Source organism: Euleptes europaea, chromosome 6, assembly GCF_029931775.1.
Source record: "Euleptes europaea isolate rEulEur1 chromosome 6, rEulEur1.hap1, whole genome shotgun sequence".
NCBI classification, from domain to species: Eukaryota; Metazoa; Chordata; class Lepidosauria; order Squamata; family Sphaerodactylidae; genus Euleptes; species Euleptes europaea.
This window is the reverse complement of record NC_079317.1, coordinates 105,770,304-105,792,977: the sequence shown is the minus strand read 5'-3', so window position 1 is coordinate 105,792,977 and position 22,674 is coordinate 105,770,304. Positions and strand designations below refer to the sequence as shown.

General features: G+C 41.5%; 1 protein-coding gene across 1 annotated transcript in view; it reads right to left on the bottom strand.

The window, feature by feature from the left end:
• The window catches only part of NUP160 (nucleoporin 160), a 56,329-nt gene extending 34,834 nt beyond the window's left edge, over positions 1-21,495 (bottom strand). Inside the window, exons 1-15 of the mRNA XM_056851406.1 lie at positions 21,362-21,495; positions 21,177-21,257; positions 17,663-17,873; positions 14,921-15,143; positions 13,919-13,997; positions 12,302-12,416; positions 10,161-10,319; positions 9,451-9,528; positions 8,900-8,997; positions 7,650-7,734; positions 5,767-5,835; positions 4,793-4,876; positions 4,008-4,178; positions 3,450-3,549; positions 1,513-1,678 (exon numbers count right to left, since the gene is read on the bottom strand). Of these exons, the coding sequence (XP_056707384.1) occupies positions 1,513-1,678; positions 3,450-3,549; positions 4,008-4,178; positions 4,793-4,876; positions 5,767-5,835; positions 7,650-7,734; positions 8,900-8,997; positions 9,451-9,528; positions 10,161-10,319; positions 12,302-12,416; positions 13,919-13,997; positions 14,921-15,143; positions 17,663-17,873; positions 21,177-21,257; positions 21,362-21,495 (1,853 nt within the window). The remainder of the gene's footprint in view (positions 1-1,512; positions 1,679-3,449; positions 3,550-4,007; positions 4,179-4,792; positions 4,877-5,766; positions 5,836-7,649; positions 7,735-8,899; positions 8,998-9,450; positions 9,529-10,160; positions 10,320-12,301; positions 12,417-13,918; positions 13,998-14,920; positions 15,144-17,662; positions 17,874-21,176; positions 21,258-21,361) is intronic.
• Positions 21,496-22,674: the final 1,179 nt, after the last annotated feature.

Genomic DNA, 22,674 nt, shown 5'->3' with positions numbered 1-22,674 from the left:
AAGATAGAAGGGATGCCAAAGGATAGCACAGTTAGTTCTGAAAACGAAATCCTTAAAGTGCGGAATTCTCTGCCAAATAATTTTAAGTCAATGAAAGCACTTGGGATTGCTTTCCTTACTTTGTTTGGATCGTCTTATGCTTGTGAGCAGCTGTTTTCAGCTTTGAATTATATCAAATCTGACACCAGAAACAGACTAACAGATGACCTGAGTGCTGCATGTGTTGCTCTCAAACTTACAAACTATGAGCCAAGGGTGGACAAATTATCAGCAAGCACACAACAACAAAAATCACATTAATTGTTCAAAAGCATGCAAAATGCAAACTTTTACCTTTCAATAAAAAGTTATTTGTATCATTGAAAGCTCTGTTATTGTGTTTTTCTTTTAAGTCAAAAGATGTTAATGTATGCGTTGTTTTTTCTAAACTAAAACCTCAGTATTCAGGTTAAATTGCCGCATTGGCACTCTGCGATAAATAAGTGGGTTTTGGGTTGCAGTTTGGGCACTCGGTCTCTAAAAGGTTCGCCATCACTGTAGTAGATGCTTCCGATGTGGCAATGGGCGGGGCTCTGCTTCAGAAGGGAGCAGAGGGATAGCTTCAACCCTGCGCTTATTTTTCCAAAACGTTTTCTCAGTCGGAACTCAATTGGCCCATATGGGAAAAAGAGGCGGCTGCCATTAAGTATGCCTTAACTGTGTGGAAACATTTTTGGGAGGGAGCTGACATCCCTTTTGAAGTGTGGACAGACCATAAAAACCTTGAAGCTCTACAGGGAAATTGCAAACTCAATGCCAAGCAGATGCGCTGGGCTGAGTTCTTTTCCAAATTCCGTTTCGTATTGAAGCATGTCCCAGGCAACCAGATTTCGCTAGCGGATGCCCTCTCCAGACTTCCTCAGTACCGGAGTAAGATTGATCGCCCAATCGACTCATTGTTTACCCCGGAGCAAAGGGGGTTTCGATGGGGCTAACTGTGCTCACCCGATCACAGAGGGTGGTACCTGATCTGGTGGAGGGACTCCCAGAATCTTTTACAGACTCTTTGTGTAAGGCAACCATGGAGGAGGAGCTGGTAGGCACCTTGCCTGACACTTTGAACTCTCAAAACGGATACTGGTTCAATGGTACCAAACTGTACATCCCTGAGCCTCTACGGAAGGAGACACTGGAAAGTTGCCATGGAGCCAAAGTGGCCAGGCATTTTGGCTTTGTAAAAACTTTGCATCTATTGCGCAGGCAGTTTTGGTGGCCTGGGATGAGGCAGGATTTGGACCTGTATATTAAGAGCTGTCCCATGTGTGCCATGGCCAAGCGAGTGTGGGGGAAACAGATTTGTATAAGGGCAGTATGACAACAGTTTTACTCTCTATTCCTGTTCCAATTACGGCCAATGTTTTTTTTCACAACAGCTGCACACTGAGTCGACATTTTCATTGAGCTATCCACTACCATGCCAAGATCCCTTTCTTGGTCCTTATAAGGGCTTACTAGTTCAACTCCTATGCTTACGTGTCATTAGCAATCAAGTCCCTCAGGATCTGTTCTGCTGCTCTCTCTGGAGGCTGGAGGCGGCAGCAATCCATTTCCATTGTGAGTGCCATCTCCACAGAAATTGACTCGCCGATTAACCGCAAGCACTGAATGAGACTTACAAGATCATGCGAAAACTCAGACTCTGTGACCAAAAAAAGCACAGCACTTATTTCAAAATGATGACATTAACAACAATACAATTGCCAATGGTGGTAGAAGAAAGCTACAGCAAAAATAGAACAGACCTTCACCCCACATTACCTCAAAAGACATACCGAGAGTTCTTTTCTTTCCCTAGATTTAACAGCCACTGGCTATCCATCAACCACTTCACAATTTAAAAAGGGGAAATGTCAAAAGTCATACCAAGAGTTATTTGACCACTATCTATTACAGTCAGCAGGAAACCTGAAGTGGGTTAACCTCCCTAATTAGCTTAACCAAGCTCAAGTTTGTGACCTTGACACAGTTTTTATCAATCGTTTCCTCATGCAAGTGCTCAGCTGATATCATTAGCTCTTGAGGAGGAAGGCCCGCTAAAGAAACAACAATTACCTGGTGAAGTCTGACAGCAAAGTTACAACCATGCCTGTATATTTACTACTTAGCTGGACAAGAGTGGGGGAAAACTATCCAAGCAGCAGATCCTGGTAAAATGCCAAAGGGCTGACAGCAGCCCCTGAAAAATATGGTCTCAAGTGCTGCAGAGAGGAATACAATTATGTAATTATGAGTGTCTTCTGCTGCCACCCCACCTCCTTTTTCTGCCAGCTGAAGAGGATAGTTCTTCTGGTATACATTTCCCACCCATATAGTTAGTGCGACATCTTGATAAGTCAGGAAGCATAACACTGGCTTCCTTCTCATAAAGAGATCTCCTTGAAGTAGGCCTTCCTTAAATCTGTGTTTTTCATGCAACTGTGGGACACGCATTAGGGGGGCAGTGGCTCTTAGCTGAATGCTAGGGGAAGAGTGCTTCTACTCATGGATAAACACTTATGGAAGAATTGACAGAGATGACTTTTCAAGGAGAGAGGCTACATGGTCCCTTCTCCACTCAAAATCCTTTTATATTGGACAAACTTAATCCTGTTTACCTCCTTCTTGTCTATTTCACTTTCCTCTTTTGTACTGAGAAAGAAAAGTGGACAAGGAAAATGGGAAGAAAAGCTCTTTTATGCAGGTGGATTTGAAGAATCTTCTCCTTGGAGAAATAGTAAAATGTGATCCAGGAGAGAAACTGGATGACTGAAGGATTTTTTCCCCTCCTCCTCCAGATATGCCAAGCTAAGGCCCTACTTCAGTTTAGCAAAACAAAACATGAGCAACTGGAGATTTTAAGCAGAAAGGAATTAAACTAAAAATCTCAAATAATTTTAAAACTTGGCCTGTGAGTCCAAGGGGGCTTTACGCTTGTCCTTTATGAAAGGCAAACTGCTTTTAAAACTGAAGGTAATTTCTAAAGCAGTTTGTGATCATGGCCCAGAGGTCAGCTGTTCAAGGTAAACATTTCATTAGATGATTTTCCTGTTTGGGCTTAAATAGCTCTGTGGATCCCCGACAATTTTCTAGGGAAAAAAACGAATTTTGAAAAACGTAAAGAGTGCACCTTGAATTAGGCTTCTGTTTTCCTTGACAATACAGATGGTTACTCAAATGCCACAACACCTTTAAAACAGTGCACTGAATCCTATGCACTACCAGCAGAAGGCACTAGTGGAAGCAGCAACTCTCTGTGAGCCCCAAAACACAATGTCAGGGGTTGGAGGACCCGCACAGGCAGTAAGCCATGCAGCACAGGTGGCTACAGTGAGAAAAAGGAAGTGGCAAAATCACTTGTGCTGCCTCTTCTGCCAGTGTTGTTGGCAGTGCACAGTATCCAACCTTGAGAGTTTGCTCCATCTCTCCATTACCATCTAGGCCAGTGCTCTCAACTTCATTCATCAGGGGATCATCAGTCAAGAGATACAGGTGATCCATTAGGGAGCAGGGCACAAGAAAGGACAGGTACCCCTGAGGAAGAAAAACATACCCATCCTTTAGTCTGTAAACATTAAAGCAAGATGTCCTCCAAACATTTCAAACTGCATTTTTCTAAGTATGTATGGTGTCTTGAATGTACTCTTGACTGTGGAAAACCAAACCAACCAATTTGTGAGGAAAATGCCTCTAGCCAGGGCAAGCCACAGATAGAAACATAGTTGAAAATATAATTGCAAATAGTGATAGCATAAAAAAGGTTAAAAGCTCAAATATTTAACAATTTTCATCGTTTCTGAAGCCCTCCTCAGAACTGACAGTACCTGACCACCATCTGCTTAGGGGGGAAAAAGTAAAAAGAAATATATTGTGTCCAATTTGTAATTTGGCACCTACCATGTCTATAAAAACGTTATGCAAGTTAAGTGATATGCTAGTTAGCCACATGTTTATCTTGCTCCCATTTTGCTTCCTAGTAGCCTTTTCCTTACCTTTTTCAGCAGACACACCATATTAGTGTATGGATTCAAGAGAAGTGCCAGTGGACGTGAGAGTTCTTCTTGGTACTGAAGGCAGTAGGCATAAAATTTTGACCAGAACTCTATCTGTAACTGTCTAAACTCTTCCTGTGAGAATTCATATTCAGTAATATTGCCCTGAAACTGGAAAAAAAGACCAAGATTCAAGACTAGCTGTTTACCTGAGAATGAGAATTTTTTACACCTGAACAAGGTGCCATCATTTAACCATAACAGAAATAATCATCCTCCAACTAACATTTTTTGGCATTCTGCATAAACTAAAGAAAAAACATCCTCAAATCCCCAATCTGTTATGGAAACTTGATGTGTGATCATGGGCCAATAACCCATTCTCAGCCTAACCTACCTCACAGAGTGTTTTGTTGCAAGGATAAAATGGAGAAGAGAACAATACAGTTTAAGTTGCTTTGGGTACCCACTGGGGAGAAAGGCAGGTATAAGTGAAGTAAATAAACCCCCAAACGTATTATTTCAGCTTTGATACTTCGTCTGGTGTTTGTCAAATAAGTATCTTCTGGTTAGTTATTTGACAAACCATTGGATCACTGATCATTACATAACTAAAATGGCAGAAATATGCAAAAGTCACCAGAATCAGAACATTTGAATAGCCATGAATTTCATGTTGGACAGTTTGATATATGCAAGAATCTTAGGTATGCTGAGTATTTCTGGTGAACAGTTATTGAAAAACAATTGAGGTAATGCGGAATACAGACAAGAATAAATCTTACTTCATTCTCCACAGCTATAGTAATTTCTCTTTTCAGCTCATCCCAGGACAGGTCTGAGAGTCTCTCAGCTCCTTGAGAAAAGATCTAAAAAAAAAAAGAAAAAGTTTCTCATACATTGCTGAAGGAAGAATCACCACCAAGTAGTCACAATTTCATACACGGGTCTAAGGAAAACTACCTTCAATAAGTGATTCTTCACATTTCTTAAGAGTATCCCAGAACTTTAGCTTAATTCACCAACCACTGGTTCACTTACCAGCAAAACTGACAAGTCATCCCCTGGATTTGCTCCATTAATGTCACTGACGTTCAAGTGACAAGCAGTGTGATTAGTAAATAACAACCTTTCCTCTTTTTCCAGCCTTCATCCTACAAGGATTTTCTGCCACTAAGTAACAATCTCTAACCTTCCAGTCCTATCCTTTCCTTTCTTTAAACTCAAATCATTGCCTTCAACTCTAAAGCTCATTGTCTACTTCATACTACAATCTTGATAAGCACCTTTCACTAGTAAAATTTACTCCCATACTGAGACCATTTGTGGCTTCCATGACTATGACAGCATCTTCCATGACTATGACAGCATACATATGCTACACTCCATCACCTGCATTGTGTGTATGTGTGTGAGAGACGACCTAACAGAAAACTACTACAACTCTCCACATGTCTGAGCTCTCTTGATCAGTCATCTAAATCATACAGAGAAGTGATCAATTTAATTTTGTCGTGGATTTTCAAGTTTTAAATTTGTTCCCCAACTGCTACCCAAGAGAATCCTCTAGTTAGGTGACAGTTAATAGCAGGCTACTGTAACTGAACTGGTAGAGCAGAGAAGTATCGCAGTTCAGAAGCCAATCTTGCCATTTAATGCCACAGAACTTTTAGTTGGTTTGTTAATGCCAATTCCCATTAATTTCGTAAGCTCTGCAACAGAACATACAAAGAAAATACTTAATGAAAAATCTGCTCACCTGTAATGCTTTAAGCAAAGCAGCATTTGCAAATTGGCCAAGCATGAAGATAGCCTCACAATATGTTTCCTGTAAGAGACAGCATGATTGGAAATAAAATTTAAGAGGTCTACAGGATTCATTTTTAAAGAATGCACTTATAATTTTAGGCTACTTCCAATACAGCTGAGCACCAACCACAGGACAGCATTATGTCCTAACTATTGTCAGGCTTCAGCAAATACACAGCGTTTCAGGCAATAGAGCTCGAATCCAGGCAGAGCAGTGATTCAAAGATTTATTCCGAAAATCAATGATTTCAGTAAGGAGGCAAACAAGGCTGGAATACATGACTGGGGTGGAGAGGATACATATATAGGACTGATACAATAGGGTTATAGGAACAAAGAGACAATGTAATCGTTTCCTGCCGGTAACGACTTAAGTAAAACTGAAACAGAAACCATTAAGAGCAATCAGTGGAGGAGATGGCCAAGCTCCCGGCTTTGTGCGAGGAACCCGATATCAGATGGGAGATTTACAAGAGCGGGTCCCAATACAAATGTAAATCCCTGGCCGGAGTTCATGTGCAAAACGGGGGGGGGGGGGGAAGGAGTGCACGGAGAACCCCATCTTGTTTGGGACCAGAGCTATCAGAAGCCCTATCTGACAACTATGTCCAAAGTTGAACTTCGCATTTTTAGTACGTGCCAAGGATACCAAGCTTATGAAATACACTACAAAATAGGCTGTCTACACCTGCGAGAAAAGACTAAACTGAACTGAGCATCACTGCATTGCCCATACAGCAACTTTAGAATTCCAAGCACACCAAGACCGGTTTATGAGAAATATGAAAGAATACACTTACAGAAAACAACAAACACCCCAGTCAATGTACAGATTATTTTTTTTGACATGCTGCTTCTGAGCCCTTCCATCCAAATACTTTAGGGCCCTGGGAGCACCAACAGCAGCATCAAGGACACCTAAGAATTATTGTTTCAGAAGCACAGCTTGCACTTCCATATAAGTCACTTGTTTCATTCCTGATGTAGGAGCAGTAGAGAAGCTTATCTTTCAAAGATTGCCTTGTGACCTTATCCGCTTTCCCTTTCAATGCACTGCACATTTTCCCACATAATGTGAATTTTATGCTTGCACAGATCACTAAACAGCAATATATAATCATGTATGTTTCAACTGCAGCCAAGAAATCAGAAGGAGACTGAGACTGGGAAGGGCAGCCATGAAGGAACTAGAAAGGATTCTTAAGTGTAAGGATGTGTCACTGGCAAACCAAGATCAGGTTAATTCATGCCATCGTATTCCCTATTACTATGTATGGGTGTGAGAGATGGACAATGAAGAAAGCTGACAGGAAGCAAGTAGACTCTTTTGAAATGTGGTGTTGGAGGAGACTGTTACGGATACCATGGACTTCCAAAAAAACAAATCAGTGGGTTATAGATCAAATCAAGCCTGAACTGACCCTAGAAGCTAAAATGACTAAACTGAGGCTGTCGTACTTTGGACACATTATGAGAAGACAAGAGTCACTGGAAAAGACAATCATGCTTGGAAAAGTTGAAGGCAGCAGGAAAAGAGGAAGACCCAACAAGAGATGGACTCTTGAAGCCACGGACCTCAGTTTGCAAGATCTGCCAAGGCTGTTAAGGATAGGACACTGATTCATAGGGTCGCCATGAGTCGGAAGCAACTTGACGGCACTTAACACTCACACACGTTTCAACATTCAAATCCGCAATTGCTTTACACACCACAACTTCTAGCAACGAGTATACAAATCTTATTTGCCCACAACCCAACATGCTTTGCATGACTCAGTATAAAACCGAAAACTGAAAAATGTGATTATTTCATCTAGTTTATAGTCTGCTCACCCTTGGGTCCTGGTCATCTCTAATATCTACTTCCTCAGCTGGCAGGGGCTGCACAGACACTTGATTCCACTGACCTGCTATATTACTGAAAGAGGATTGCACACATTTAACAAGACCTTGTATCAAAGGCTTAATACAAATCATTAATGATTATTTCCAAGCAGAACAATTAACTGCAACATATTTAATATGGATACCCATCAACTTCCATCCTTCTTCCCCCACACTGCTGACCAAAGATATCATAGAATAATGGAATGATAAACAGACCCATGCAGATTTCTCTGTACATGCTTACAGACTCCCAACTATCATTGCCCGTGCCCCTCAGTGCCAAACAAATGCCTCTAGTCTACGTATCTAGCAGAATATGGTGGTAGAATGCACTGAACCACTTCAGATCTGCAGGCTGAAGGGGAAGGACTGCATTTTTAATGCTCCCTTTTATAAAAAGTCGATGCAAATTGTTTTAAAAAGTACATTTGGAAGAATAGTTCAACCCTAGCCCTTTGTATGCAGTGCTAGATTTTACTTACAGGGAATTTGTAATATAGAGCACTGAAAAAATGTAATCCCTCATCTGCACTCTGAAATGGGGCAGTCTATTATACTACTTCAGCAGTCGGCCACCTTGTTTTCATCTCATTCTTTTGCATGCGAAGACCAAGTCTCAGTATGTAATGGACACTTTTCCAGCACTTCTGCAGCCTGCAGATACTAAGCAATCTTCTTCCACTTGCAAAGGCTTCCTTTGCTTCTAAGCTTCCACCAAAGCTCAGAATAGTGAGTTTGCCAGTATGCAGAACAGAAAAATGTAAGCTTAACCTCTAGTCCATGCATGGATTATTAGCAACCACTTTCTGAGGAAGCAGCCAGTCCAAAGTCAGAGGAATAGTTAGGTATGTACATGGTGAGAATCTGCTATCTAGCAATTCCCAGGATCAGTGTTTGTATGTACAGGCCCAGCACATTGGGAAGGGGGGAGCTATGACCCCGCTTTGATGCTACTGTGCTACTCTACATTCTACACCTTTAAAATAACTAGCATTGGTTTTCACAGGAGTTTTATTTAGCCACACTGATATTCTGACATCAAAACGGAGTATAAGGAACCCTAATTTTCAAGCGTTTCAGGTCTTTGATCTAAAGCCCTTACTACTGATTCTTCAATGAGAAACACTTTAAAATAAATACTAAAAGCTTACTTTTAAGCTAACAAGCTTTCTTAAGAGATAGAGAGAAAAACTTACTGCTCAAAATTGATGTATTTTACAGTAGTCTGATTTTCATCATCATGCCAGAGTGCCCAGATCTCAGCTGTAGTTAAGGCAAAGTCAACAAGCGTCTCCTAAGCAAAGAACACATCACAATAAGCAATTAGACATGAATTTAAATGTCAGTCCTAATGTAGCTTAATTTAATAAATCAGAAGAAGGGAATGGAATTATGTTGAGGATACAACTCAAAATTCTGATAAATCTATAAACACTTTTTTAAAAATTCTGTTTACTAGCAGCAAGTATGGACACTAAGGACCACTCACACAGTACGTATACACAGAAGATCCCAACAGGGTTCAATATGTTCCTTTTATAAACTCTGCTCCATCTAAAGGCATGCAAAAGTAGAACAGAAACTTGTTGCAGTGATGGCAAATCTGTGTCTCATATATTCATATTCAGGGCCCCCTCTCTATCCAAGTTACATGCCCAAACAAATTGATCTCATCTTTATCTGGGCAGTGAACAACAGCCAGCATCTCTTCAGATTCATGGCCCCCAGAAGCAAATTTGACTCCTACCTGAGAGGTGAACAATGATGATATGTGATCAAGACTATAGCGGTGACTCTCTGTGCTCACCAATTGGAAGACACAGAACTGCAAGGAAAAAACCCTGTGGTTAGTGAAAATAAATATGATACAATTATATCCTATACAATGATGCTTATTCAAGACATAATAATAGCACACGACCTTGGGATGCTCTAGACAGGATAGCAAGTAATTCTCCACCACCACCACCGCCCATACTGTGATTGGACCTTTTCACCCCAATGGGTAGACCTTCAAAGGTGGGGAGCACGCACAGGAAATATAAATCTTTGTCCATCCTGCAATAAGATTCTCTAAAATTTAAAAACTACACAGATGCCCCTGTGGTAAAAACAAACTAAGTGAAAATTTCAGCTATGTATTTGTAAATCCTTAAACTTTCTTCGCCCTAAGGGACCAGTGAGTTGCAGTTGCCTGCTTTTTCAAAACAAAAAGAAATTTGAAATTGCAATGCTAAATTATAAACTTGAAGATATTGTCAATCTAAGAGCTACATTTATATAGCAAAAATTACAAAGTTTTGTAAACTGCCTGGAATGCACAATGAAAGTCAGAAAGCTCTTGAAACAAATATCTCTCCTCTGCAACTCCGAAGCCAATTTATCATACATGTAAGTCCTCTGCCTCTGAAAACAAACAGAAAACTTTTATTATTGAAACACAAAACATTCTAGTACCTGTCCTTGCTTGGGTGCATGCAAGTAAACGCCAATATAAAGCCCCAGAGTCTCAGAATATGACAGCTGTAGCTTGTGTCCAATTCCAGCAGTAAGTCTCAAGTCTTTACTTACAGGCACAAAGTCTAACATATCAGCCACCATCAGACACATTTGATCCTGCCAAGGTAAGATGCCAGATGAGTAACACAAAGCACCCCATACAACAAACGTTTAAATACAACTTTCAAAATTACAGCTAGAAAAACTGGACATTTTCTGACTTTCATTCATGAACAGCTCACAATATTTTTAAAGAATTATTCAAATTATATATTAAATAAAACAGAATATGACTAAGAGGGGGGAAAAGATGAAGACACCATACAACTTATTTTACAGCTTTACAAAATGTTATCATCATTCTAATCAAAATATAAGCATTGTTTATGTTACAATGAAGTCTTTATGAAGGTTCTTGATGTGTGAAGGGTGAAAAACTGTTGAATGTGAGTTGATGAATGATACAAATTGATTCCAAAATAGAGGTAACCAGTGCCTGTTTGCTTTTTTGCTACTCCAATTTTAAAACAGCTCTATTAGAACAAACCTCGCCAAATCATATTTTAAAAAGTCTACAACCATATGCCAACGGTACTTTTATCAGATTTCTAGTGCTGAAAAATGATGGATCATGCTGCTAGTAAAATACATTTTATTAAAGGTTTGTGATAAATTCTTATTTATTGATTTTTATTTACTTCATTTATACCCTGCTTTTCTGCTCCATGGGGACACAAAGTAGCTTACACCATTCTTTTCTCCTCCATTATATCCCCACAACCACCCTAGGAAGTGGGTTAGGATGATTGCGTGTGACTGGCCCAAGGTCACGCAGCACGTTTCCATGGCAGAGTGGGGATTTGAACCTTTGGTCCCCTAGGTCCTAGTCCAACACTTTAGCTACTGCAACACATTGGCTCTCATTTACATTTTATTTATTTATATTATCCTACGTAAGTAAACTTAATAAAGCCAATTTTAGGTCTGTTTCTAAACTCTTTTTAAATGTGTTGTTGTCTTCATATCAGTTGCCAGAAGGCTTTTTTACAATTCTACATATGAAACTGTGAACCTATATTAATTTACTATCTCAGGCGCTGTGCAAAGGATGTTTTATGATACATTTAAATTTCACGAGTGATATACTGCCTGTACAGTACCTTTAAAGAGGGCTCTCTTATTGTAGAAATTGATTTTAAAGGATACCTCTTCCCAACGGATTCCTAAGTTCAGCTTGTATTCCTGATCCTTAGTCCCCTTCCAAAGCATTGTGTAATTTACTAGTATTACCAAAAGTGCCAAGGGCCAAACAGTCTTGATGTTATTTTTTCCTATGCATCTGCTCCTTACAGCTGTACAAACTCTTTTTCAGATCATTTACATTTGTTTCCAAGGAACTTAAAGCTGCTACTTCCAGTTATTTCTGACAGATCCCTTCCTTACACAGCCCTTGCGCTGTTGAGTCTGACAGACCCATACTCACTGTTCCCTAGAGGTTCAATCACTTCCACTTCCCACACCAGATTCCAAGTACCACCGGGGATGAAATTCAGGGTTATCTTCCTTTTAGTTAGCTTTATGACTAGGAATTTCCTCTCTTTGTCACACTTTGAGCAGACTTTTGCTCAGTCAGTGTGGGGGTAGTTTAAGTCCCCCATTATTACAACATTATTCCCTTTAAAAGCCTTTCTGATGTTTTCCTCCAACCTTCAATCAACCACAGAGCTTTGGTGACAGAGAGATAAGTTTGTTCCTCCTATGCATTCTTCAAAGACCCTGTTTTGCAAAGTTACCCGATGAAGCTGAACCTCAACTACAGCCAAAGCAAATCAACAGTCCTATTCAAGTTTTGTTTGGGAGTTAACATGAATTTACTGCTGAAGCACACATCATGGCTTAGCATGCACAGCACAGTCTACATTGATGAGCTGCAAGTGACACATAGATTTTCCACTAATTCATGTAACTTGTGCTGCATACTTATTCAAAATGACAAATTATCAACAGTTGGCAATTAGAAAGTATCATTAGTCACATGAATAATCAATCACTGTAACTAACAACAGGTAGATATATCGGAAACAAACTTTCATACTCACTTTGTAAGACCACATCCTAAGTTTATGATCCTGATAAAGTGCAAAGAGGAAGGCATCGTGCTCACGGCAGTGAACTGACAAGCTAACAGGAAGGTCTGAAAGACTTTGATCCCCTCTGGAATTAAATGTTTTAAAATTAAATACAATAAGCAAGCACAGAGATTTAAAAAGAAGACGTGAAAGGAAGAAACTGCTTCAAAACTTGTATTAGATAACACTAGTAACGGTGGTTACAATTCGAAGAACGCTCCGAAGTTGCAGATATGGATATAGCTTTCAATGACTATATTCTCCCTTTTAAATCCCCAAGTGCTTTCCTCTATTACTCATACAAACCCACCCAAAGAAAGCATATGGGAAATATTCTTTTAAAGCAAGTCAGCTGAACACAGACAAGAGTGTGAGTGAAATTAACCTAGTTTGAGATGTAGCGTAGCCTTCCTCACAAAAGGGATTTAACAATTTCAGGAGATTACGGTATTTTTCTAAATTGTTGGACTGTAACTAACCCACTCAAACCTAACAGCAAGGGACAGACAACACATATTTATATATGAAATATCCCCTCAAAATAAGATAGAATTGGTCTACTATTAACTAGCTCAAGTAAAGATGATTTCTGAAAAGGTTCAGTTTAGCAAATCACTCAAAGTAGGACATCCTTGCTCTTTGGACTAGGCACACAGGATTGCACCCTTGATTTGGATTAAGAGGAAGCCAGTACAGGGTGCCACATACTGTGATAGCTAGTTTTTAATCTAAAGCAATTCCTTTCAGAAGGACTACCAAGTTCAGCTGCATTTAAAACTCCCAAGAATCACCCAGAGCAGCTCCATATTAAGTGCATTACAGCAGTTTAACCTCGAAATGAAGGGCATGAATTTATCACTTTATTTGATACTTTCTCAGCTCCGCATATACTGAATAAATGTTATGCTTGTAACAACTCCATAAAGCAGATTAGCTGTGATGATTACTAAGTTTTGTAGTTAAGCAGCAATTTGAACTTGACTTCCCACTTCCAAAAATTAACTTCTATATCACATCAGCTCTGAACAACAAACACCAGTTTTAATGTTTAAAAAAAAGGGTACAGCCTTCTTACTAGCTGGAATTGTGAATAGCACCCTTGTTACCTCTGCAAGATGGGATTCTAACTGTAGCCTAAACCCAAAAGCATTTCAGGGCTTCAGATCTCAGCTAAACAGAAAAGGCTCAGCTCCCTCAGTTCTTGAAATCCCTTTCCCCTTCAAGTCATAAAGACACACTCTCTAGCCTTTCTTTTTCTGGATGCCTTTCATTTGACTACCTGAATATGACTACGTGAATAATCTAGCATTTCACTAAGTAAGTTTAAGACAGACCAACTAGAGAAACAGCACATTAAAGCTCCAGTGTTTAATCGGATCTTGATGCCAATCTGGACATGGGTGAACAGCAAAGTACAAATTAATTTCTATGTTTAATGTGGTTGGTAAAACATAAACATAATTCAGTCAGTAGCACTTTAAGATTAATGGAAGACCAAGTGCTCATTTGGCACTTTCTCTCCATTCCAACTCCACCAACAGCAGCAAATTGTTTCAGTCTAGCCTTGTTTGACAACAAAATACAAACCTGATAGCTGTTGGCATCCAACCTGTAAGCAAACGCTGCATGACTGAACTCTGTTTCAGCTCCACAGTTGAAACTGCCCCTATAAACAAGAAGGGAATCGATCGGTTAGCAGCTCACCTGCGTCTGGCAAGCAATGAAATGAAGAAATGGTTAAACTACAATAATAATCTTATGGGAGTTCCAGAAGGAAGCATATAAGACAAAATTAGTCATGAAATGTATAAGAGATGAGCAAGGGTGCCCAAACAGCACTAGGAAGTTGTACTGATGGTGCACACTGAGATGAACAGAAAAAGTTCTTTAGGATGACATGAAATGGCATATTACATCTTAGTACAAATAATCCTGTTGTGATGAGCCATCAATGATTTATAAGGAAAGGGTAGCAACCCCCCACACCAAGTTGCAAACATAGAACACAGTGAGAGAGGGAGTGTTGTTATTTAGAAAGTTGTCTACGAAGTACTACTGGCATTCAAATCACAGCTTAATAAATTTGCATTACAATCTATTTCCTATAAATAAATAGTTTATTACAACCAAACACCATTTTACACATTGAATTACAGAATATATGCTGCTCAGACCTCCTTGGAGGAAAATGTACCATAAAAATGTGCTACATAACTAAAGTATGAACACATGAACACATGAAGCTGCCTTATACTGAATCAGACCCTTAGTCCATCAAAGTCAGTATAGTCTACTCAGACCGGCAGCAGCTCTCCAGGGTCTCAGGCAGAGGTCTTTCACATTGCCTACTTGCCCAGTCCCTTTAGCTGGAGATGCTGGGGATTGAACCTGGGACCTTCTGCACGCCAAGCAGATGCTCTACCCCTGAGCAACATCCCCTCCATTCCTATCCCAACAGGGCCTTTTGCCAATACAACATCCCATTTTGTTTCCGAGTTTCCTGACCTTTGCGGGGAGTGCAGGAGGATTTCTGAAATTTCTAACAGCAAGCAATCTGAAACAAATTATCTGATCAATTTATATTCTTACCATGAGCATTGTGAGGTGGCATATTAAGAACAAAAATCCCACCAGACGCAGACGGCAGAGCAAAGAGCGCTCCACCATCACTGCTAAGCCAAGCCGCAGAAGCAGTGGAACCGGTTGCCAATCCAGGTATTGTGGGAATTACATAGAAGTTTGAAGGATCCCTAAAATGAACTTTTCCAATATCCGTAAAAATAGACTGCATTTGACTTTCTGTTATCAGCTCCTTTAAGAAGTAAAAATAAGTTTAGTAATCACCCAAGAAAAAATGTCAAATGATTTTTAAAATTATTATTTTTCTTCCACTGCATTTGATCAAGAAGAATATGGAGAGAGAATTCAAAAAACAAATTCTTAAAATCTGACACTGCTTTTTAATAGTCTAGGCTATGATAATCTATTTATTTTTCTCCACAATGTACCCCTGGGGGCTGCGGAGTTATTGCAAGGTGATGGTTGGACCTTACAAGATAGAAGGATCGCATTGTCCTCAGCCTTCAAGCTAGGAGAAAGGAAAGGATAGACAGGTTCCTCCTCTCACCCTCTCCACCATCCACCACCAGGCAGGTCCTGCCACAGACCATACCAAACTCCCCTCCCATCAAGCCCTGAGGGTGGGGTTCAGAAAGTCCAAAGAAGCACCTGACATGTGCAGTTGCCACTACCACCATGGCTTGCTGTGCCTGTCTCTTTTTACTTGTTGCCTGTCTCCCAGACAGCTGGTGCTGCTCCCCTGTGAGAGCCTTGCCAGAGCCTCTCGGGGGGGGGGGGGGGGTTCAGGCTGTGCCTACCTTACTTAGCCTGAAGCAGCATTCCACCTGCCTCGCTGCCATCCTCCTTTGAATCCTTTGGCGCGTTAGGAGCAGTAGAACTAGGAGGGGGTTGCCAGGTGGGGAGGAACCAGTCTGACTCTTGCATGGCCATCTCTGTCTCCCCCCACTTGTCTCTGGCAAGTGAAGCCTCTGTCTACATCAGCCCTAATCAGGATGAGACTCCCTCCCCAACCTTTCAGAGCTGTATGTCTGGCAGAAGTTCAGTCAGTGGTGGGAGGGAAGGAAAGCCCTGCCCACTGAATCTCTGTGATGCAAACTTGCAGGTGCTTGCTAAAGTTTTCCCAAACCACTGCTCTTTCACCCTCTGCACATGAAGGCAGACATTCTCAGAGAGAAAGGCACTCAGATGCCCTTTAGGGATCTGTAATATAGTGTTTCCCCTCTCCCTTTCTACTGAACCTCTGGTTTTATAATAACAGCTTGGGCTTCTGCTCCCACCCACCCCCACCCTGTCCAGAAAGGAGGAAACAAGAGCGACAAGAGGAAATAATGTTATTGAAAACACAATAAGAAGAATTTGGCAGCTTTTGAAAATTCTAACTGTAAAAAAAGAAAGAATACCAAATAGTTGGCTAAGAAACTACACATTTCAGAGTTCACCTCAACAAAGGCTCAATTCAGAAACAAGATACTGACTCATGTACTCCCCCCTCCTCTCTCTCATGTACAGTTTACTGTTTCTCGTTCAGAGCTACAGTTTCCAATTTAGTCCTCATGGCAAACTGTGATTAGTAGTTGTCTTCCAAATGAGAATCAGAATCCTAGTATACACAATAATTTTTGATACTGGCTGTGAAAGCCATAGTTTGCCAATTCTGAAAGCACAGCCAGCTATGGATAGTGCCAAACATGAGATGGAAAAATAAGCCTTACATGAGAGGCGAGGAGGGACCATATGAGCCTGCAGTAGAGATGTGAAGGCCTTGGAGAAAAAACACACAAAAAAGACAGAACGCACACAGGACACCTCCCCAACTTTTTCTCAATTTCCCCCTTATGCTCAAAGTAGAAACTATATATTAGAAACTATATCAATCTCCCCTCCCCCACAGAAACTACTAAATGATGTATGTTTTTTGAATGAGTTAAACCCTTTTTAAGACCAGGTTTTATGCACTCAAAATGCTAAGAACTCTATACTATGAAATTTTTTTAAAAAGACTATCTACAGCACTAGATATTAATGTTTGTAGTCATATTCAACATATTTAAATTTAACTGGTTCTGTTCACAATAAATATGATAATGAACTACTGAAGATGTTTTCAATATTGCTAAGGTTATATCCAAATCTTTTAATAATGGTATGATTATATAAAGACTATTTCTAGATCCAAATAAGGGACCTTGGGGGTTCTTTTACCTACTAAAAAAAAATCATCCACTTCCCACTTTTAATTTTTCCTGCTTTTCAAATGGCAAAACTAAGGTTTGTGTGCTTAGGTACCACAGGCCGCACCAGTTTTCAGCACTCTCTCACACTATATTTGCTATTTTGCTTGAACTAAACTAACAGAGTAATCCTAAACAGATCAAAGTTATAGGCATTGTAAGGCACTTTTACTTTTATATATTAAAATATGTCAAGCAGAAATAGTACAATTTTATATGCTATGAATTATACATTTTATGTCCTTAACTGGTAAAAAATGTCTAGGTTCTCAATTTTCCCCCAAATTTTATTTCTTCCCTAAAACCCCTGAGAAAAATTTGGTTTTTCCCATGACTAAATACTTGAAAATTTTGCATAATTGCCAATCATTAAATAATTTATAATCATCCAAATTATGGTTTGGAGAATCGTCAGAACTGAGCACATTCAGTGCACATATAGCAATAATTTTGCCTAAATATATTTAATTAAAATTTTCAAAATTTTGAAAAAATATAAATAATTGAACAGAATACTTACGCTTCCATACATTCGAGCAGGATGTGGTAACATCAATCTGTGCACTGTCTGATTGGTTGAGATCAAGATAACAATATTATTCTGTGTTTCAAAGATATGCACTCCTCCAGGTAAAAGGCTACAGTTCTGAAATTTTAGCTGAACCGCATTGTTCAAAAGGTTTATATCCAGGGACTCCTCTACCAGCTTTAATGTGCCACCCGAAGTAGCCCTGAAAAAAGGGAACAAGTCAAATGATTTACAAACAAATCAGTTATACACTTACATTACTGAGTATGGGCCACAATCCAACCCAGTATTTGTTTGCATGGAGGTCATGCTATAGATCGGTGATACTCAGTGGCTTGAAAGCCAATTGTTACATGCCAGCAGTGCTGTTCTGAGCACTATTCCCTACTGTGACACCTGCTCCATGTCCCAGGAAAGCATGCAATGCCAATGCCTGGTAAGCTTGTGATTTGCAGGTGGTTCCTACCTCAAAGCTGCTGCCAGGACTGGAGGATGGGTAAAATGTGAGCCTCCCAGACTTGTGGACCCCATGCTAGGGATGGAAATAAAAAGCCCTTCCTCTCCAACAACCTCCCACCCTTCTCTGCAGCCTCTGCACTGTCATCCCAGCACCTGGGCAAATGCTAGGAAGACAGAAAACTGGAACCACAGAAAACATAGTAAAATCATTGTGGCAGCCACTTGGGAAAGCAGCAAGCTGGCCACAGTGGGGGTGGTCTTACTCCCTTTTCTCCATGACCACCTTGCTCCCCTTTGGGAACCCTGGCAATCTCTCAACCTGAGCTGCTGTGCCTCATGCTGAGAAAAGAGAAGCCCTTCCCATCACTACAGATAAATAAGGTAATTAAAAAGATTATAGTCACATATTTAAGATTCATAGTTAGATCTTATATTATTGTATGTGTTTGATGCAGTGGGCAGGGCATACAGTAGCCATGTGGCTCTTTGGGTTGATGGTAATTCCGAATGTGGCTCTTGGCTCTCCATGGCCCATGGAGTGAGTACCATTGCTATAGAGGTCTCACTGCATAACATATCACAAAGCATCAAGTGTGTGTGTAAGATCCTTTGTAAAATCTAGCAGTGCACTATTCAAAGCTACACAGCTTACTCACCCTTTACTTGGGAGAAGCTGGGGCAGGGGCCTTCCTGCACCTGCAACCATGCTCCCTGTGCTTGGCACAGGAAAGGGAGAAGTGAGCCAGCAGGAGCTACTTATGCATAGGCTTTCTGACTTGGATGTGGGGCAGCCAAAACCCAGCTGCCAAGAAGTTCAACTCTGCATCAGCACATAGATTAATAACCCCTGAATAGGGATTTCAGGAATTACTGAAAGTGTAGGGGGTCAGTTATAAGCAACTCCTCATGAGAATCACAAGTTCTTTCTGCACACCCTCATGGCAAGTAGGTTGTTTCATTAAGCAATCATTTATCACAATCTATTCTCCACAAGGAAGTAGTTGTGCGTGTAAAGTGCCGTCAAGTCACAGATGACACATGGCAATCCAGTAGGGTTCTCAAGGCAAGAGACTAACAGAAGTGGTCTGCCATTGCCTTCTTCTATATAATGAACTTTGTATTCCTTGTTGGTCTCCCATCCAAATACTAATGAGGGCTGATCCTGCTTAGCTTCTGAGATCTGATGAGATCAGGCTAGAAGTAGTTACTAGAATCAAAACAAAAACTGTTATGATATTTTGGGTCATAATAACATTCAGCCCCAAATGTAAGAGACTCCTTGTGGGAAAAGACAAGAACATTAATGACAAAACAGAATGGGCAGTATCTAAATAACCATACAAAACGGAGAATGAATTGAATAGCAACAGGCACAAATAAACTTTTTGAAATGCTTATCAGGATTGCCTGGCAGAACATAGAAAAAATGGCCAATTTAATTGCAGCAAGCCGTAAGACGACCAGCAGAATTTTATATTGTCCAAATAATTTGTTTGACTTGACATGGGAACCAAACTGAATACCATGGAAACTCTCATGGGTATCATCAGAGAGGTTAGTACAGAATGGAATAGTACTCAGAGTCCCTCTCTCCCAAAAAATTCAGTGAAAAATTCCAGCACCTATAATTCCAATGGCACCTTTGCCTTTCTTTCCACACACCACCACAACTTTTAATTATTTTGGTTACTTTTAATAATATTACCTTTCCCTAATGACTGCCAAAGAGTAAACCCATTCACTGTCACAAGCACCTTGCCATACCAGTTCTCAGAAATCTCATACTCTGCTCAACAGACATAATGTTTCAGGTTCACAGAGTACCACTCAATTCTAAACACTGCCATTCCACTCATTTTGTTGCGTTTTGCACCTACTGTAAAAAAAAGGTAAAGGTTCCCTGTGCAAGCACCGGGTCATTCCTGACCCATGGGGAGACGTCACATCCCGACGTTTACTAGGCAGACTTTGTTTTATGGGGTGATTTGCCAGTGCCTTCCCCAGTCATGTTCCCTTTACCCCCAGAAAGCTGGGTACTCATTTGACCGACCTCGGAAGGATGGAACGCTAAGTCAACCTTGAGCCGGCTACCTGAAACCAACTTCCATTGGGATCGAACTCAGGTCGTGAGTAGAACTTGGACTGCAGTACTGCAGCTTACCACTCTGCGCCACTCAGCTTACTGCAGGGCCACCACTCTGCACCTACTGTAGAAACCACTTATTCTGGAAACACAGTTCCTCCTTCTCAACATGAGCACAGACATTTTTACTAGCCTTAGTAGCCAGTCAAACACTGTAGTACCCTGGTTCTCGTAGGTTATCCGGGCTGTGTAACCGTGGTCTTGGTATTTTCTTTCCTGACGTTTCGCCAGCAGCTGTGGCCGGCATCTTCAGAGGAGTCAAACTGAAAGACTGTAGTACCCCTTTCTCCAGTTTGGGTGAGGGGGGTCTTGCTTCTGATGCTAAGCTTCATAATAGCAGCCCCCTTTTGGTGTCTTCAAAGCCTAGCACAAGGTCAGGGATGAGCCCTGTTTGTGCTATGACAGTCACTCCCCTGTTCAAAAGACAGGGTTGCCACCAGCAAGCTTAGCCAGCTTGTTGAAGCTCAGTTACATGATCACTCGGCTTTTCTTTCACCATATTTACAATTGATCCCTTGCACCCTCAAGCTGGTGCCACGTACAGTTCTGATATTCACTTACCCTTTCATTTCAACAACCATTCTGTTTGCCAGGTATACTTACCAGTAGCTGTTCAATTACTGCCACTGTTTTAAAAATTCTTCCTCCCCCTACGATAGGCTCTTCTTTCGTTTTTGAATTAGGGCTAGCTGAACACGGTCTACGGTGAAACAGGACTTCACAGGCTCAGGCAGCAGAGGCCTGCCACCCCAAACGCACCGCTGTTCCTCTTCGCTCCCCCCCTAGGCCTGGGGCACCCTTCCCAGCAGAATGGATGGGCCCGCACGCCTGATACTGACTGGCCGCTTACCTGGCTAGGAAGAGAGGGGAGGCGAGACCATGCCCCCCCCCCCCAGTACTCACCAGTGGATGCAACGGTTTCTGGTCACGGATCCCAGCTGCCCGCTGCCCTGGTACCAGTACCCGCCTGCGCTGTCCGCGTACCTCACGGCCGAAGGGGACCCGCCGCCACCTGCAAAGGGACGGGCCAGGGAGGCGGGGCGGTCAGGCCGCGCGTGGAAGGAAAGCGCAGCCGTGACCACAAGAACCACCCCCCCCCGGCCCCAGCCCAGTCGGCACCTGGGAGGATGAACTCGAGCTCCCGAACCCTCCGCCGCGCTCCCCGCTCCGCCGCGCTCAGCTCCAGGTACCCCCGGTCCGCCAGGGCCGCCGCCGCCGCCATCTTCCCTTCCCGCGCGCGGCGCCGCAAAGGCTGACGGGATGGCGGGAGGGGGCGTGGCGGAGCGAGGCCTGCGACCGCGGTGCATCACGGGACACGAAACAAACGGCGAGGGCGGCGAAGGAACAGGTTTATTCCATCCAGCGAAAGGGGCGGGGGCGGGGACGACTCCGGCGGTGACGTCACAAAGGGGCGGGGGAAAGCAGGGCTTGGCGCTGCCCGCAGAGAACAGGCGGGCGGGGCCAAGTCGAGCCAACGTCCTCCAAACATGTTGGGAAACTAGTACTAACTCTCTTGGTGCAGGGTGTTAGAAACTTCTGTAGTGTCACAGTCTTGATTAATAAAGGAAACATGTTGGGAAACTAGTACTAACTCTCTTGGTGCAGGGTGTTAGAAACTTCTGTAGTGTCACAGTCTTGATTAATAAAGGAAACATGTTGGGAAACTAGTACTAACTCTCTTGGTGCAGGGTGTTAGAAACTTCTGTAGTGTCACAGTCTTGATTAATAAAGGAAACATGTTGGAAAATTAGTACTAACTCTCTTGGTGCAGGGTGTTAGAAACTTCTGTAGTGTCACAGTCTTGATTAATAAAGGAAACATGTTGGAAAATTAGTACTAAATCTCTTGGTGCAGGGTGTTAGAAACTTCTGTAGTGTCACAGTCTTGATTAATAAAGGAAACATGTTGGAAAATTAGTACTAAATCTCTTGGTGCAGGGTGTTAGAAACTTCTGTAGTGTCACAGTCTTGATTAATAAAGGAAACATGTTGGAAAACTAGTACTAAATCTCTTGGTGCAGGGTGTTAGAAACTTCTGTAGTGTCACAGTCTTGATTAATAAAGGAAACATGTTGGAAAATTAGTACTAAATCTCTTGGTGCAGGGTGTTAGAAACTTCTGTAGTGTCACAGTCTTGATTAATAAAGGAAACATGTTGGAAAATTAGTACTAAATCTCTTGGTGCAGGGTGTTAGAAACTTCTGTAGTGTCAAAGTCTTGATTAATAAAGGAAACATGTTGGAAAATTAGTACTAACTCTCTTGGTGCAGGGTGTTAGAAACTTCTGTAGTGTCACAGTCTTGATTAATAAAGGAAACATGTTGGAAAATTAGTACTAAATCTCTTGGTGCAGGGTGTTAGAAACTTCTGTAGTGTCACAGTCTTGATTAATAAAGGAAACA